The sequence below is a fragment of the Pelophylax lessonae genome (assembly GCF_965119305.1).
Source record: "Pelophylax lessonae genome assembly, chromosome: 10".
Classification (NCBI taxonomy): domain Eukaryota; kingdom Metazoa; phylum Chordata; class Amphibia; order Anura; family Ranidae; genus Pelophylax; species Pelophylax lessonae.
The window spans coordinates 47,776,281-47,794,103 of NC_138777.1; the positions used below are offsets into that span (position 1 = coordinate 47,776,281).

The 17,823-nt window shown below is 41.7% G+C and overlaps 1 protein-coding gene across 28 annotated transcripts in view; it reads right to left on the minus strand.

The window, feature by feature from the left end:
* MADD (MAP kinase activating death domain) overlaps positions 1-17,823 on the minus strand; it is a 188,998-nt gene that overhangs the window by 57,148 nt on the left and 114,027 nt on the right. For 6 of the 28 annotated variants that reach the window (XM_082270098.1, XM_082270073.1, XM_082270071.1 and 3 more), the window contains 6 exons: positions 13,201-13,254; positions 8,414-8,514; positions 4,983-5,066; positions 4,680-4,838; positions 4,363-4,468; positions 2,363-2,425 (listed from right to left, as the gene is read on the minus strand). In XM_082270098.1, the coding sequence (XP_082126224.1) occupies positions 2,363-2,425; positions 4,363-4,468; positions 4,680-4,838; positions 4,983-5,066; positions 8,414-8,514; positions 13,201-13,254 (567 nt within the window). The remainder of the gene's footprint in view (positions 1-2,362; positions 2,426-4,362; positions 4,469-4,679; positions 4,839-4,982; positions 5,067-8,413; positions 8,515-13,200; positions 13,255-17,823) is intronic. The other 22 variants (XM_082270093.1, XM_082270088.1, XM_082270072.1 and 19 more) reach the window with 11 other exon arrangements.

Sequence of the window (17,823 nt, forward strand, 5' to 3'; positions counted from 1 at the left end):
TGTGGAAGAGAATTCCACATCCTTACCGCTCTTACAGCGAAGAACCCCTTACGCACTTTAAGGTTAAACCGCCTTTCCTCTAGTTTTAGTGAGTGGCCACGTGTCTTATTGTATCTCCTTTCTCTGAATAGTTTGTTCCTTATGCTAGGCTTGCCAGTACAGTATTTGTACATTGATATCATATCCCCCCTCAATCGTCTCTTCTCCAGAGAGAATAAGTTCAGTGCTTGTAGTCTTTCCTCATAGCTGATGTCCTCCATTCCCCTAATTATTTTTGTTGCCCTTCTCTTATATGTTGGGACTGCATTGGGAAACGCAGCCTAGTGGGGCTGGCGTAAACAAGCCCTTTGTAGAATGTGGCTGGCAAAGAACTTCAAATCTAAAAAAATAGAAAAGTAGCACTCTTTGGCTCTGAGGAAGAGGGTTCGCCCTCGAAACGTGTCAGCCAAAGCAGATTCGTGCGGACATCAGCACGCTATCCAGCACCGCGGAGTGCCTTGGCTACCTTGGAGATCTTTTGTCCGATCATGTTCACATGTGTGCCATCTACAATTGTTTGTGAGTATAATGTATATCATTTTGGATTATAATAAACCTTTTTAGTGGTAATGCACAAGGTCGGTGCGCCCCTCTCATTTTTTTAAAGAACTCCAAATACCTAATGATGATGCCAGTCAATTTTATTGATGGCATTTTGAATGCACAGAGATACTGCAATAAGATTGTGAGGCCCATTGTTGTGCCATTCATACACGACCATCACCTCATGTTGCAGCACGATAATGCACGACCCCATGTTGCAAGGATGTGTACACAATTCTTGGAAGCTGAAAACATCCCAGTTCTTGCATGGCCAGCATACTCACCGGACAGGTCACCCACTGAGCATGTCTGGGATGCTCAGGATACGGCAGCGTGATCCAGGTCCTGCCAATATCCAACAACTTTGCACAGCCATTGAAGAAGAGGAATGGACCAACATACCACAGGCCACAATCAACAACCTGATCAACTCCATGCGAAGGAGATGTGTCTCACTGCGTGAGGCAAAACTGTGGTCACACCAGATATGGACTGGCTTACGGACTGTTTTTTGGACAACCCCCCCCAAATACAGTAAAACTGCCCCCTTTGTTGAGTGGCTGTTTATTTTGGCCAGCCTAAAGGCATGCCTGTGCAATAATCATACTATCTAATCACCATCTTGATATGCCACACCTGTGAGGTGGATGGACTATCTTGGCAAAGGAGAAGTGCTCACTAACACAGATTTAGACAGATTTGTGAACAATATTTGAGAGAAATACGCCTTTTGTGTACATAGAAAAAGTCTTAGATCTTTGAGTTCAGCTCATGAAAAATGGGGGCAAACACAAAAGTGTTTCGTTTATAATTTTGTTCAGTGTATATTCTGCTGGTGGGGAGCCTTCCCAACAGGCAGAATACAATGATCACTGCTGCCAGCTATAGCCGGTGGCACTGACTGTTTAAGAAAAACCTGACAGGTTGGTTGTACACAAGTTGATCAAAAGAATCTTCAGTACAACCAGCCTGCCCATACATGAACCGACGTTCGGCCAGTCCCTGCTGAACCGGCCAAATTTCGATCCATGTATGGGCAGCTTAAGATCCATGATTTTTATCCTTGAGGGAAATGTCATAAAACAAATATAAAGACAAACTACAGCAAAAATATTTTTCTCTGGCAACTGTATGTGGTTATTACTTGTAATTATATATGGGTTTTTTTTTCACATGCCTTTCTTTTTGTCCACATTTATATACAGATCAAGCTGCCCATCAATAAGGTGACAATTTCAGGGGTTGCGATGAAATATACCACACTGGCCAGGTTGCTTGCTATGGTCACCTACCATTCATGTTAAAAGCCCATTACTGATAAGCTGAAGCTGGGGCTTAAAAATGTTGTTACTAAAACCTGAACTCCAGCTATGGTATAATTTGATATACTTACATTGGGCCAGCTTGGCACAATATAAGTTTGCACATGTGAAACACCAACAGCCTCTGTGGAAGCTGTAAATCACTGTAGTAGTTCTGAGCTACTAGAGCAATGGCCATGGTCACCTAGGAGATGTGCCAAGTGAATGCCCTTCTGCGCTTTTTGCTTTATTCCAAATATGACTAATTTGCTGCAAATAAACTCCAGGTAGAGATTTCAACCAAAACATTACCATGCAAACATTGTACAGCTAGAGTTAGAGAAAGAAGTATATCAAGACTGTGTCTATGTTCTTTCAAAACAGGGCACCTAGGGGCCAGTTGGCATAGTAGCAGACTTTTATCACAACCACACAGCAGGCAAGCACGGTAACAATTAGCAGAAGCACAAATATATTACTCAGAGAGAAGGTTTCCATCGCTGCGTCTTCAAGCTGGTCCCAGACTGAGGACTTATCTCTTCCTGTGCAAAGCCAGGCCACAGCACAATGCAGCAGAAGAGAGAAATAGGAAAGACAGAAGAGCAAAGCAAGGTTAAAGAGCACCTCTTACATGTATACACCTAACAGGCTGAAGCAACACAGTCTATATTATAAGTATGTTAATAAGAATAATGACTGCTGTGAAGGAAGTGGCCAAAGTTCATCACATTCCATATCCTAAAAAATCACAGCATTTATGGCCACAAATATAGCTACCAATTAGTAAGCAGAAAGATAAAACAGCAGTCAAGTAGGTATTTAGAATAGAACACAAAAATGTTAGCTATGAAATAACGTACAAGTGGTTAATTACATAATTCTGTTAACACAGGGGTCTCCAATCTTTCAAAACACAGGGCCAGTTTACGGTCTTTCAGACTTCAGAGGGGCCAAATTGTGGCCGGGGGGAGTAGAAAATGTCCCAGCATTAGTGTCAGTTAACGATGGTCTAAGCTTAGTGATCAGTGTAAGTAAAACAACTATACAGCACCTGTGGTCAATAGAAGGACGACCAGAGCCCCGTCACTGGTATCAGTGTGGAGGACCAGCGCCCCGTCACTGGTATCAGTGGGGAGGACCAGCGCCCCGTCACTGGTATCAGTGGGGAGGACCAGCGCCCCGTCACTGGTATCAGTGGGGAGGACCAGCGCCCCGTCACTGGTATCAGTGGGGAGGACCAGCGCCCCGTCACTGGTATCAGTGGGGAGGACCAGCGCCCCGTCACTGGTATCAGTGGGGAGAAGAATGGTGCCCAATGATTGGTATCAGTGAGAAGAATGGTGCCCCGTCATTGGTATGAATGAGAGAGACAGTGCACTATCATTTGTGTCAGTGGCATGAATTATGACCCACTCTTGGTGTCCAGGGGGGGAAATGTCTTGTAACAGTGAGAGGAATACTGCTCCAAGGGCCGGATAAGGACATGCAAAGGCTGCATCTGGCCCACGGGCTGCAGTTTGGAGACCACTGTTTTAGCAGAAAGAATTAGAGGGTAAAACACTTAGAAAAGAATTCAGGCAAGGTACATACTGGTTAGCCCTACATGGTACGTACTGATTAGCCCTTCATATTGAGGCATTCACAAGCTTTCTGTTCACACATCAAGACAGCCTAGTTGTATCTTACAGATACTCACAAGCTTACCAGACTAACTGCAACTAACCACCAAATACCTACGAAATAATTTTAAAAGTCACCATTAGGGAGAATAGGCCACAGTTAAACTAAGATGACCGCGTGGCCAGTAGACTGAACAAGTAACCTAGTAAATTACATTGGGGGACTGCTGAATAATCAGGGTGTTCTCTCTCAGGCCTACTGGCAGCTTTGCTTCATACAGGGAGAACATTATGGGAGCAAGAAGTTGTTAAAGTGATACTAAACTCTGATTAACAAAAATCCTAATTAAGTATGGTAGTTAACTCAAAAATGTACCTTCTATTTCCACCTTCTCCAAATTCCTGTTTTACTGCAGCTGTGATCCTACCTTTCTGTTATGCTTCCTCCTAAAATGGACTTGGGACTATTGGATTTATAGTGTATAGAGCAGTGCACATGATTCTCGTTCCAAACAAATGGAAGCGAGAGGGAGAAGTAGGAGGTTTGTGAGCGCACTGAGGACCTTACAAGGAGGTGGAAAAACACAGTAAGACATGATTCCATGAAAAACAGATTACAGGGCTAATACGTAGTGGATGTGAATGAATTATGTTTGGAGAATAAGGATATCATTTAGTGTCACTCAGGAGCTCTATATAAAGTTCAAAATGTTGCGTTTGTTTGGAAAATTGCAGGTGGTAGGTTACCATTCACCAGTTTGGTTGCTTTTGCAATTAGATTGATTGCATTTGCCTAAAAGCTGCCATGTGTATGGCATTAGGGATATTATGGATTGGATCAAAATAAGTGTGTTCCTCACCCAAAAGGCCCTCATACAGATAGATACGCTGGCTGACATCTTGTGGTGGGTGTACTGGGCTGACACCACTATTTCTCTCTCCAGGACGAAGGACCTGAGGCTTCCCCTAGTCGACAAAGAAACAGATTATAGTTTAGAAGTGATGTCTCATGCAGTTAGTTTAAGGACAGACAACACAGAGACGTGGTTGAGACAACTGCACATAGAACCAGATCACCCTTTTATCAGTTTAGAGAAAAAAAATAAAAATTAAAGAGGATTGCTGATTGGCTGCTTTGGATATTGCACCCTTTATTATTAAAGGTTATTGTCCTTACAAATATGGCTCCAGTGAGAGAATTCATCTGGATCTCACTGTCGGACACAGCTCCTCTGGATCCTGACAGGTGACCTCCGCCTGGACCGCCCAATGTGTCTCCGGCATTGCTGCTCAGATCACTGTCGGCACCTAGTGTTTCCCCTGAGCTGTTACTGACCTGCAATAATAAAAGCGTGATCGAGCGGTCATATGTAGAAAAACAGCAGTCTCTGTCCTTTGAGAATCAGCCCATCGTTAAGTGTCCCATCCACCCCCATCCCATCTAAGCGACATGGTACAAGGAAGCATGCTCAGATCCTACCACTGTGCTGATTTCAGAATCCTGACTGCTGCTTCGAATGAGAATGGAAGGTCCTGTACTGACACCATCCAAATCACTCCGCTGCTTCCAGAGGCAAAACAAGAGATAAAAAGACAACCCATCCAGTGAGACAATGAGCTCCTTGCCCCAAACCAAATGTACATAAACACCTTCTACTGGAAAAACAGCAAAGTAAGGCTTCCCTTAGCGAATTCACAGAATTGATGCTTTAAAGTGTTACTAAACCCAGGACTCTGCATTCACTAGATCTGGTCTCCCACAGTACACAGAAATGCAATTATTTGAGTAAATATAAACTGCTAAATACAATTTGTCATCAGCAGTATAAAGCAGACTTATGACTTTTATCAGTGTCTAGCCAAGCACTGATTAACGCTTGTAGGAGGAGTTTTCAGTCTCCTCTGACTATCCTATGAGGCTGCATGACCACTGTTTAGAAAGTGCTGATTGTCCCTGTGCTGATCATATGTACCCCCCCCCCCCAAAAAAAAACAAACAAACAATAAAAACACCTCTAAAGGCAATACACACCAAACTGAGCATGTGCAGAGTGCCTCTGAGGGCTCTTTTCTTTCAGCAGATGGAATGGGGACAGTAAAAGGAGAGGATCAGAGAAGACAGGATCAAAACAGTCTTTTTACACAATGCGGAGGATAACCCCTTAGGTTTAAAAGTGAGTATAACAAGCATGCTTTACTGCATATACAGACTGATTTTATTGTTGTGGGTTTAGTAACACTTTAAATGGTCATTAAAGTGGCCCTGGTCATTAAAAGATTGCAACAGCTTTATAATTTGTCAGTTGGCCGTTTTGCTAATAATTCGCTCTGAGGCAGAACTCCCATTGCCAATCAACTTCTCTGGCATGTCAAACAGCGGATAACTCTGCTGGCCATTGTTGTTCTTTAACAAGACAGGGCCGCTTTAACAAGAGTCATGAGATTTGCAAATTGGTGGACAAAGCAATCGCTGTGAAATCTGTAAATAGACACCTCACGTAGAAACGCCATAAACTGGACTACTTCCAGGAAAAGAACTTACATTTTTACACAGTGATGCACTTTTGCATTGATTCAATTTTTTATCTTTGTCAGACTTGATAAAAAAAAAAAAAAAAACAATCCATGCCAAACCTTTGCAGAATAAATCTCAAACCTGCTGCTTAACATCCAAAATAATTTCTGTCCTAATTTTTAATGGCTCTCTTACCTTTTAGTCCCCGTTCACACTAGGGCGACCTGTGAGGCGACCTGGTCCCCTCACAGGTCGCCGTTGGTCGCCTCCCATAGGGAAGCTGCGGACCCGTTCTAATAGGAGCGACACAAGTCGCTCCGACTTAGAAAAAGGGTCCGGAGCTTCTTTGGGGCGACCAGGAGGCGACCGCCATAGACTTCAATGTTATGAAGTCTGTGGCGGCCGCTCCGAGGTCGCGGCGCGCTGCTCGCACCGCGACCTCGGAGGTCGCGGTGCGAAGTAGCGTCGCCCCTATGTGAACGGGGCCCAAATTAAAAGTTAGCAGCTGCTAAATACAACCACTCAAAGTAGATGCAAACCCAAAGTGAATAACCTTTAACTTCCAAATTCCAGTGTATCAAACAATTGCGATTTACTTTTCAATAAAATACTTTTGCCTTATTTGATTATTTGCTGCTTTTCAGCAATGATGATCTCCAGTCCATATGCACTCCAGTCTTGGCTGTAAAGGAAGACAGGCGCCACTCTTAAGTGCAGTAAGAAGGTTTTAATATGAAATGAATATCAAACACCAATATACTCACAAGAGAGTATGTAAAGGGAGAATCCTGTACATACTCGCTTGTGAGTATATTGGTGTTTGATATTCATTTCGTATTAAAACCTTCTTACTGCACTTAAGAGTGGCGCCTGTCTTCCTTTACAGTCTCCTTCAAGTTGTCTTCTTACTTGCATCAGAGCAGCCCACTGCATATGAGGAGTGTGTACATATATGGACTTGTGCCTGGACTGTTTTATGAACATATTTATTTACACATGCAATTGATATTCATACCCTGGATGTAACCCCTCATGGTGGAAATTATTGGTCCCCCCTTTTTTCTTGCCGGTATTTATACATGTACTCCAGTCGTGGCTGAACATTATTTTAGGGTGGCTTTCCTGATGGAGATAACCGTTCCTTTACCTGCATAATGTGTTGCACTGTGGTTTCTTACGTTGTCTATTGGGGGAGTGTATGGCAGGGTGATCATGCTGGAGAACAGCAGAAGACAGGGACAGTTGTCTCTCTATACCTAAAGAGCCTGAACAAGGCTCCATAAAGTATATACAAACTTTATGGAAAGATTACCAAGTATTCTATCTCTCTATATATTCTCTCTGTAGTATATCTAAATTGTAGATTTAATGATATTGAAGAGTTTATATACAATTTTAGCAATTGGATGGAATTTAATTTCCCTAGCAAAGTCCACCACGAGAAACCTTCACAGACATGTATCTGCTAGATGGTTGTGACTAATGCACCTCTAGGTATCAACGCAATCATTTCTGAACTGGGCAAACCTAGTGGCTCTCTTTTTTTTCCTGATGAAGCGCAAGCTCCAGCTTGCTGAAATAGGTGATCACTGGTCTACAATAATCCATGCAACTCACAAATCCAGGCAAGCAGTATACAGTACATGACATCTGGCAAATTCAGGGATTTGCGACTATATGCTATGAGACCATGCTTTTTTTTGCTCCAACTTAAGACCTTCTCAAGCCATGACATGCCAAGAATGATCAGAAGTGGGTAAAGGATAAGTTCAACTTTGGAACATGTTTCACCCTAAAAACAAGTGGAACATGTAACCGCGCAGCCATTCAGGGCTCCACCCACACGGACGCGTCATTCTTTCAGTGTTTCCTGTGAATGGATAGACTACAAGTACCATCCAGCCATTGCAGCTGATGGCTTGTAGTTCTCAATGAACTACGAGGGCACTGGTGAGCGCTCTGGTTGTTCTTTGATTCTTCCAGCTCTAAGGAAACTGCCTGACCCTATGAGGTTTGGTTAGACAGCTATCCTGAGAGTCTGCAGGAGCCTAACATTGCTCCCGCAATCTGCTGCTCTGCAGGCTCCTTAGAGAAAAATATAAAATGCTCATTTTTTTTTTACCTGCAAAAACAAAAAAAAAAAAAAATGTGCATTCATTTTTTTCCCAAAAGGTGAACGTATCCTTTAAAGTCAGAGAGACAAATTCAAGTTTATTCCACACACTTTACAGAAATATGAAAAAAACAAAGACATTTTTAAATAAACAAGCTACAAGGTTTCTAAATTTGTAATGGGATTAAATGGCCTTTTAAAATATGGCCAGAGCAAAGTTATTCTAAACAGTACCCCCAACAATGGTCTAAGGACAGCTTACTGTGGAAAGTCTTCACCTTACCTGAGATCCCGAGGTGACACTCAAGCCACTATCTGCACTAATTTGAGACTTCTTCTCCTCGGTGTCTGCACTATCGATCACCTGCTTGGGCTGCTCTGTGCCTACAGAAGGTAAAAGAGGACAGCAATTTAGCAGCAGCGAGAGTGGCAAAACAGACAAATGGTGCTCATATTAATTTGGCCACAAACAGAAAGATCTTTATTTTTGTCTAATAAGCTGAAGGACTGATTAAATCTGGTGACAATATTTTGTCTTGGAAACAAGCTAATCAGCAAAAAAAAAAAATTGCAACTAGTCTTAAAAAAGAAAAAAAAAAAATGTAACTGCCCAGGTGCATGCCAGTAAACCCAGAAAAATATAAAATTAAAATCAAGTGGTAAAAATCAAGCAAGGCAGATGCTTGTCTAACATTACATTGCCTTGGCCAATGATACTGAATAGGAAGACAGACTACTTGGCTAGCATTAAACGACTTACGGCCATCTAGAAACTTCATAGCCTCAAATTATGGTACTCTTAGTCACCAATTGGATTTAAGTTAAGAGTGTGGGGCAGTATGGATTCAAATTGGATTATCTGGGCTACTGCATTTAAGAAAATTTCCCTGTATATAAGCCAATCAGGCATACACATGTAATCTTGTGAACATTATGTGACAACATACTGTATAAAATGGTCTGTGTTTAACGTCAGTAGCCAGTTGACATTTCCTTTTCACGATCCTAGGGATGGATAAAAACGGAGGGGACAAGGGGATTGGTTCAAAGAGGAATACCCCAACCATGAAGGCACCTGTATAAAACCAGGAAATTCTAGACAAAGGACTGACATCCCTCAGCAGATCTGGATGGAGATCTTTATAATATACACATACTTGTTTGGGGTGTAGAGAAACTGCCCATATCTGTACTAGATGTGTCCAAAAATAAAAATGATACAGTGCAAACAATTGGTACAAGTAGTAACGGTAATACAAATACAGGTTAAAACTATGATTAGTGCATATCACTCCTCCTCAGATATAACACTTTGTAAACCTCGTTGCTCAATGCAGGTGGCTTGGATTGCAAGTACATTCAAATTCCTAATGGTCATTTGATCATGGCCAATGTAATGAAAAGTCAATCAGATCTAGCAAACATTAGTGAAAACTGAATACATTTGGAATTTTTAGAAGCTGAGAAACCAAACCTGTCATAGATGTAAAATGAGTGGCTACAGACAGGCAGGGTTTCACTGCTGCAGGATATTGTGCGTCGTTCAGTGTCACGTTGGCTGAAGCAGTGAAGACATTAGAAAACTGAGCCCACCCTGCTTATATGGTGCTGAGTGACATGAGAGAGGAGTGAGGGCATGATTAAAAAGCGTTAGCTCAGAAAGATGGAAGGAGGAAGGAGAGGGGAGGAGTGAGTTCACCACTACAGTTACTAACTTAAGACAAGAAACCCCAACAAATCGTTCACCAATCGAAAATCTGCCAGCTTATCTAAATGGTTGCAATCTATTCTAAGGAACAAAGCACCTTCCTATAAGTACTAGCCGTCATCTAGTATTATTTAGGACCAACAACAATGTCTTGGATGGGAATCTGTCTTTTTTTATGTCTCCAATGAGAAGATTTTCCTTCAATAGCATGTTTCTCTTCTACAAGGTCATAATGAAGGGAACTCTTGCAGATCGTTTCAAAAATGTTTTTGTTTATTCTAGACCAGGGGCCCTAAAACTTAAAACAAAGAGCCAGTTTACAGTGGCCAGACCATGACCATGTGGAAGTAGAAAATGCCCCAATATCAGTTGTCGGTGTTGTTGGAGTCAATCATGTCCCAAGCTAGATGATGATACTTTTGTCTGGTGAAGGAGTATGGGGACAATTCTAGCAATCCATTAGGGATCTCATCATGAGATGGTTAGGAACCTTAGGTCAAGCCAGCAGGCCATACCCAACCCACAGCTAGGGTTGGTGGGGTATATTCAATGTGCACAGATTGAAGATTCAGGGTGATGTGCTTGCGCCAACATTCACAGGAGGAACTTCCTTCATCCAGACCTGTGCCACCTCCTGGATGGATCCTGCCCAGATACCAAAGCCACTCTGCGAACCTTACAGTGGTGAGGGGGACTCTAATATAACTGGGGAGGAAAACAGACTGATGGGAACACCGACATAAGGGGGGGGGGGGGTAAGTGAGGCTCTGATGGGGAGTCTTAGGGCTCTTTCACAAGGAAGCACTTTTTTTTTTTTTTTTTTCACGGAGCGGATGACATTTGTGTCATCCGCTCCGTATGTCCGCATATCATCCCATCTGCGGATGATATACGGACATAATGTAAGTCTATGGGCATTGCGGATGTCAGCGGATGACACCGCTGACATCCGATTTTCCTTCCTTTACGTTTTTTGAACTGAGGAAAAATAGGGTTCTGTTCCGTTCCAAAAAACGGAACAGAACTGAAAGGAAGAAAATCGGATGTTATTCCGCTGACATCCGCAATGCCATTGACTTACATTATGTCCGTAAATCATCCGCAAAAAAAATAGGATGATTTGCGGACATACGGAGCGCCCTTGTGAAAGGGCCCTTACTAAAGTTGTCTCTCTTATTCTGAATCCTAACGTGCTGATTGCAAAAGGATCCAAGTTAAACAATCATTCATTTATAATTTTTTTTGTTCTGTTAATATTTGGACAACGTGGCTCTCATACTGAAAAAGTTTGGAGACCCCTGGTCTAGACTATGTGGAACCTGCTATAGGCATCATCATTTGGTTCTGACATGGCTATGGCAGCTGAACAAATAGAAACTGTGGCGGTATATCGTGTGTATATTATATATATAGCTTCTAGAACCCTCAGAAAAAAGAGGCCACTCTCTGTTGTGACATTACGTATATGCATTTTTGTTCCAGTTCAGTGACTTCAGCCATACTGAACGGAGTTGATCAGTGTATTAGCCAGACCACCGCCATTTTCAGAAGATGACAGATAAAGGCAGACCCCATAGGTGTGTAAGAAAAGACCTGATTCAAGTTAGACGCTCTTTCAAAGAGTGCCTGTTACTTGCCGGATGACTTCTAATGTTAAATAAAACCTTTGAAAGACTTATTCAGGTTGCAAGCAACAAAACAGGTGTGTATAACCTTCAGTCTAAATAGATTCTCCGCTCTCTCAATTAAAGTGGATAAGTGCCTAAGGCCTCATTCACTCAGGCTCTGCCACACGTACTGTGTGCATGAGGTGTTTGTTTTTGCATCTGCCCAAAGTTGCGTGCAGGCAATCTGTATGAGTGAATACAAACAGCAGCTGCATGGACACAGTCGCACTGCAAAATTTGACAGGCCTGCCGGTGAGGTTGCAAATTCAGATACCGAATCTAAATAAAAAGACCTGGCTCGCAATCTGATCTAAGACATCCCAAAGATGTTCAATATGAATGATGTCACAACTTTGTGCAGGTCACTCGAGTTACTTTAATGAACTAATCAAACCATGTCGATATACCCTCCCCTAAACTGTTGGCACAAAGTTGGAAGCACACAGGTGTCTTAAACGTCTTGATGTGCTGTAGCATTAAAACTGTTTTGCTAAACCTTACCCATCCTTTAATCCCATGCAATTCCAGATAGTCCGATGTGAAATGCAGAATGCACATCTAGGAGGGATCCTTGATGCATTCCTGGTTTTCACTCCTGAACTAAAGCCCCGTACACACGCAACGATTATCGGCCGACCGATCGCCCGTCTTTTGTCCAGAGTGGTTTTTTGTTGGTTGGAATGTGCTCTAGACTGCACACAAATTTTCCCGCCCGACAAAATTCTACTTCAGAAGTGATGTCATGTGTTGGATTGCTTTCTTTGTGTTCTTTCTTCTCTGAGCATGCCCAGTCTTGATTTTTCCCTGCCGAAATCTGTACTGACTGCACGAAAATCGGCCGTGTTTTGACGGCGGACAAAAATTTTATAGCCTGCACACCAGATTTTTTTCTGCCGAAAAGTCTGAGTCGGTTGTCGGAAGCATCATACTAACAAGCCGAAAATCGGCAGATCAGTCGTCGGATGAAAATTCCCTGCCAATTTTCGATGCGTGTGTACGAGGCTTAAGCATGTGTGTCTCCAAACTAAGTGCAGAAAGGCCAATTGTAAACAAAGCCTTGTTTGCACTGGCTTGAGCCTGTGACCATAAGGCCCTGTTCACACCTGAGCATTTTTCAGCTCTTAAACGCTCATCTCTGAAGTTCCAAAATGCCCAACAAGCAAATTCCCATTCATTTCAATAGACCCTGTTCACATATGACCTTTTTATCATCTGAAGCAAAACCCCTGAAGCTCAAAAAAGTACAGGAGCTTCTTTTTTTTGGCAGATTACAAGCGTTTTTGGTCAGATGTCAATGCCTGCCTCCAAAACGCTTGAAATAACATCAAAAAACGATACGCTCAGGTGTGAATGGAGCCTAAATCTCAAAGCACAATAATCAAAGGAAAGTGATAGTAACAAACCTGTTTGTCAACAGTCAATGTGGATTAAAAGTGTCCCTAAAAGCAAGTCAAGTGTGCAACTTTAATCCTTTCGAAGGATCCATTCACGCATTTTTGGAGAAAAGTTGGTGCCAACAACTGTAAACTAATGGTTTGGGGTGGCCTGTGCAATTTTCGTCAAAACTCTCTCTATGCAATTTACTAGAAGGTCCATTAAAGCACAATATATGGGCATGACCCCTAGGCTTAAAACCCTAGGGCCACCCTGCTGGCAGATCTGGGAAAGGTTTGGGGGGTTTCTCTGGATTCTTACTCTGTTTATCCATAGCTTTTTGCTTTTTCACTTCCCGATGCTTGTTCCACAACTCTACCCAAGATGCATTGCAAGCAGGAGAGAAAGACAGAGAGAGTCAGATGTGGATCAGACAGGCTATAAATGGACACAGATCTCCTCACCCACTACATCACTATAGGGGAGGAGGGGGTGCAAGTGTTCACAAAAGGTCACTACATGAGCACAAGGTTGATGGCAAGAAAGTGTTAGAGAGAAAAGGGCACAATTAGTAGCTGACACATTATATTTATGTATGTGCACGTAGTATACATAAATATACATTTATATATGCATATATACTCAAAGGTATATATACATAAGTAAGCATACCCCATATAAACTAACTAACCTATATACATTTAAACCATGGCCCACATTACTCATTGTATTCTAAAAAGATGGAGAACTGCAACCAGCATCTTTACAGTTATGTGGAGAAAATAACGGTCTCTCTGTGTATTCTAGGACATAAATACTCCTCCAAACTGGACATCCATGTGGTTAAATAATTAGGCTACTCATCCAACAGCATAAATATCACACCGGTAATGCAGACAACACAAGATTCCAACAGTGGTTTGGGCAGGTTAATCCTTATAACAAAAGAGAAGCACACACCACATACATCCATACACACACACAAAATGATGCACACCGACATACGGTGACTTTATTAAGTGTTTGAAGGAACAACTTGGCTTGTGTGTGCGCACCTAAAAAGGCAATGATATGTCCCTAACATTGTGGGAATTTTTTTGGTCAAATATTTTTGGTCACTGCAAACTATTTTGTTCTAGCAAATTTTACAAGGTTCATTCTAATAACTCCACTGCTTTAAAGCAGAACCATTTTCATTGGTATGAAACTCTTTATAGTTTATAAATCACTCAGTGGTACTACATTTAGTAAGTGGCGTGAGAGATATACCTATTTAGGTGTATTTTACATATCATATGAAAGCACACTGCCTTGATATGGACAATCAGACAAGACAAAATTTCAGTGCTGTGATAGTGTGACAATTACTCAGCCAAGTAACCTGTGACGTGAGTCACTTTGGGTGGGGGGCTTGTGGAACCTAGATTGCTTTAGGGAGGTTGGGAAACTCCTTGTCCAGCTTCCCCGGTCCCTCTTATGTGTAAGTCACCCTGTGCCTATTAGGGGCACAGAGTGACCAAATATCCCTCAGGAAATCTTTAAAAATAAACAGTTTGACTAAACCGATTGCTAGAATATTGCAGGAGTCTCTCATTGACCCTTGCTAGTGGGGTAGGGTTTGTTATTAAGTACCTGCATTCCATTGTTCTATTGTTGTTTCTGTCTGCCTTAAAATAAAGTTATTATGGGATGTATATGTGTATGTGGATTGGCTGCTAAAGGGGAGGGGTTGTCCCAGAGTATATATCTCTTTGTGCATGTGTTTGAATAAACAGTTTGAATCTGGTTGACTCCAAAACTTGTACTGTCGAGTTCTTGGGGTAACTATAGCCAGATTCACGGGTCTTGTGTTCCAGAGCTTAGGAAGCAGGTTCTTGGCGGAGATACCCAGTCTGGGTGTCCGGAATCTGTCACATAACCCTGTACCCAAATGAAGTTTTTATCATTTTTGAAAGATCTGTTTTGGAAGTATAAAATAACTGCTTTTTTTTTTTTTTTTTCGTTAATATATGAAGGAAAAAGACCAAAAATGTGGCTATGCTTGCTTTTTCCCCTCTTATTTAATGGTGGCGATCAACTAGCCTGAAAAAGGGGAAAGCCAATTTTGGCATCCATAAAATACATTATAATACAATTAATGCTGGACAACTGCTACCTTCACACCACTATGCCATGAATGCAGCCACTATCAAACTGTGCATTAAAACTAAATATGATGGCAGTTAGAAAGCAGTTTTATGTTGTTTTAATTACTAAGAGGAAACAAAGCTGAACTTTTGGGATGAGCAAATATCATCTAAATACAAGAAGCATGTGTGCTCTTACCCTAATCTTGGTGTGCTTTGTGAATTTCTCCCATCTCTGTGCAGTATTCCAGTGTGAACTTTGCCTATATGCAGGAGATTACTGTAATAAAGACTGGTCACTGCTGCTTTTTCCCCTTGTGCTGGGTGACTAGTCTTGTATTGGCGGGGGACCCTGCTGGGACCCCCACAAATCTGCTCTCTGCACAAGTACTGCAACATGATGATGTCACTGCAAGTTTTAAAATATAATTGCTGGGTTTGTGAAGACATTTGGTGCACAAAAAGTGGATTTAAATTCGGACTATCGAGGAGTATATTTAAATCAATTTAGCTTAAACTTTAATCCTGTACGAAAACAAAGCGGCAGGAATTGTCTGGTTGCCAGCGGAAACAGTTGCATTCCTTTAGACATAAATGATGTTTGTTATGCATTATGGTTCTCTCATATCATACGGACGCATCCCTGCTACTTAAAAAGACACCCACATCACAACTTCCAGTATCACAACCACACAACAAGCCTACACCTAATCGGTACACTATGCTTACACTGCCAGTGGAAACCTCACGCCAGCTTTACTTACATAGTATACCCTGCAAATTCACATATACACAAGACAAACACTTGTATATTTGGTTACCAAGTATCTACACTAGCCAACTGGATTACCAACAATATTTGCCATCTATACTGGCATAGGGCCATTTAAACTGCAACTACTCTGATAAAGCGCCATTTATACAACTATACCAGAAGAGTAACTACACGGATATCTACAGGTACCTACAAGAACCTATGTGTGCTGCACTTCAACTAAAAGGTGTAAGGTCCACCAGACTTACTACCTTCATTCTAAAATCAAAGCACCTTAAACAGGCACTGCCAGTGAAAACTCAGTGATTTATGTCATAAGTGCCTTTAAAGGGCAAGTTCATGTTTCATAGCATGTTACATCCCTATCCAGGGTGAATGGGAGAACTACAACTACCATCAGCCATTGCAACTGTCAGATTTTGGTTCTCAATGAACTCCTAGGGCACCAATGAGTTAATTGATACTGCCCGTCATTCAGTAACGTGCCTGTCAGTACGAGGTACGGGCAGACCGCTAGTGCATTTGGAAAGTATTCACAGTGCTTTCCACATTTTTTTATGTTACAGCCTTAATCCATAATGGAGTAAATTCATTATATATTATTTCCTAAAAATTCTACAAACAATACCTCATAATGAAAACCTCAAATAAGATAAATCCGCAAAGATTTCAAACTATTGAAGTTCAAAGAATTGTCTGTAGACCTCCAAGACAGGATTGTATCGAGGCACAGATCTGGGGAGGGGTACAGAAAAAATTCTGCAGCATTGAGGGTTCCAATGAGCACAGTGGCCTCCATCATCTGTAAATGTAAGAAGTTCGGAACCATCAGGACTCTTCTTAGAGAGGGCCGCCCAGCCAAACTGAGCAATTGGGGTGGGGGGGGGGGGGGGGAGAAGGACCTTAGCTAGGAAGGTGACCAAGAACCGGATGGTCACTCTGACAGAGATCTAGTGTTTCTCTGTGGGGAGAGGAGAACCTTCCAGAAGAACAACCATCTCTGCAGCATTCCACAATCAGGTCTGTATGGTAGAGTGGCCAGACGGATGCCACTCCTCAGTAAAAAGGCACATGACAGCCTGCCTGGAGTTTGCCAAAAGGTACCTAAAGGACTCCGACCATAAGAAATCAATTCTCTGATCTGATGAAACAAAGATTAACCACTTAAGGACCGAGCCCATATTTGACACATTTTGTTCACAAGTTAAAATTAGTATTTTTTGCTAGAAAACTACTTAGAACCCCCAAACATTTTTATATATATGTATATATATATATATATATACATATATATATATATATATATATATATATATTTTTAGCAAAGACTCTGGAGAATAAAATGGTGGTCATTGCAATATTTTTTGTCACGCGGAGTTTGCGCAGCAGTCTAAAAAAAAACGCAATTTTTTGGGAAATATTACGAAAAATTACATTTCACTGCATTTAAAAAAAAAACTCAGCAGTAAAGTTAGCCCATTTTTTTTGTATATTGTGAAAGATGATGTCATGCCGAGCAGATACCCAACATGTTACGGTTTAAAATTGCGCACACCCACGGAATGGCGACAAACTACGGTCAATAAAAATCTCCATAGGCGACGCTTTAAAAATTTTTTTAACGGTTACCAGTTTAGAGTTAGAGTGTAGCTCTTTTTATTTTTAATTATTGCTCACGCTCTGGCGATCGCGGCAATACCTCACGTGTGTGGTTTGAACAGCGATTTCATTTGCGGCGTGACTTCCATATACGTTTTCTTTCGTGCGAGAGCTCACGGCTACGGGGGCGGCTAAAAAAAAATTTTTTCCTATTTATTTTATTTTTTTTATTTTAGCACAGGTTTAAAAAATAAATAAAAAATCTGATCACTTTTATTGCGGTCACAAGCAATGTAAACATCCCTTGTGACAGCAATATGTAGTGACAGGTACTCTTTATAGAGGGATCAGGGTCTAAAAAGACCCCAAACCCCTCCACTACACTTCCATGTATTCAAAATGCCAAAAACGGCATTTTTGAATACATTCACTTTTTAAATCCGG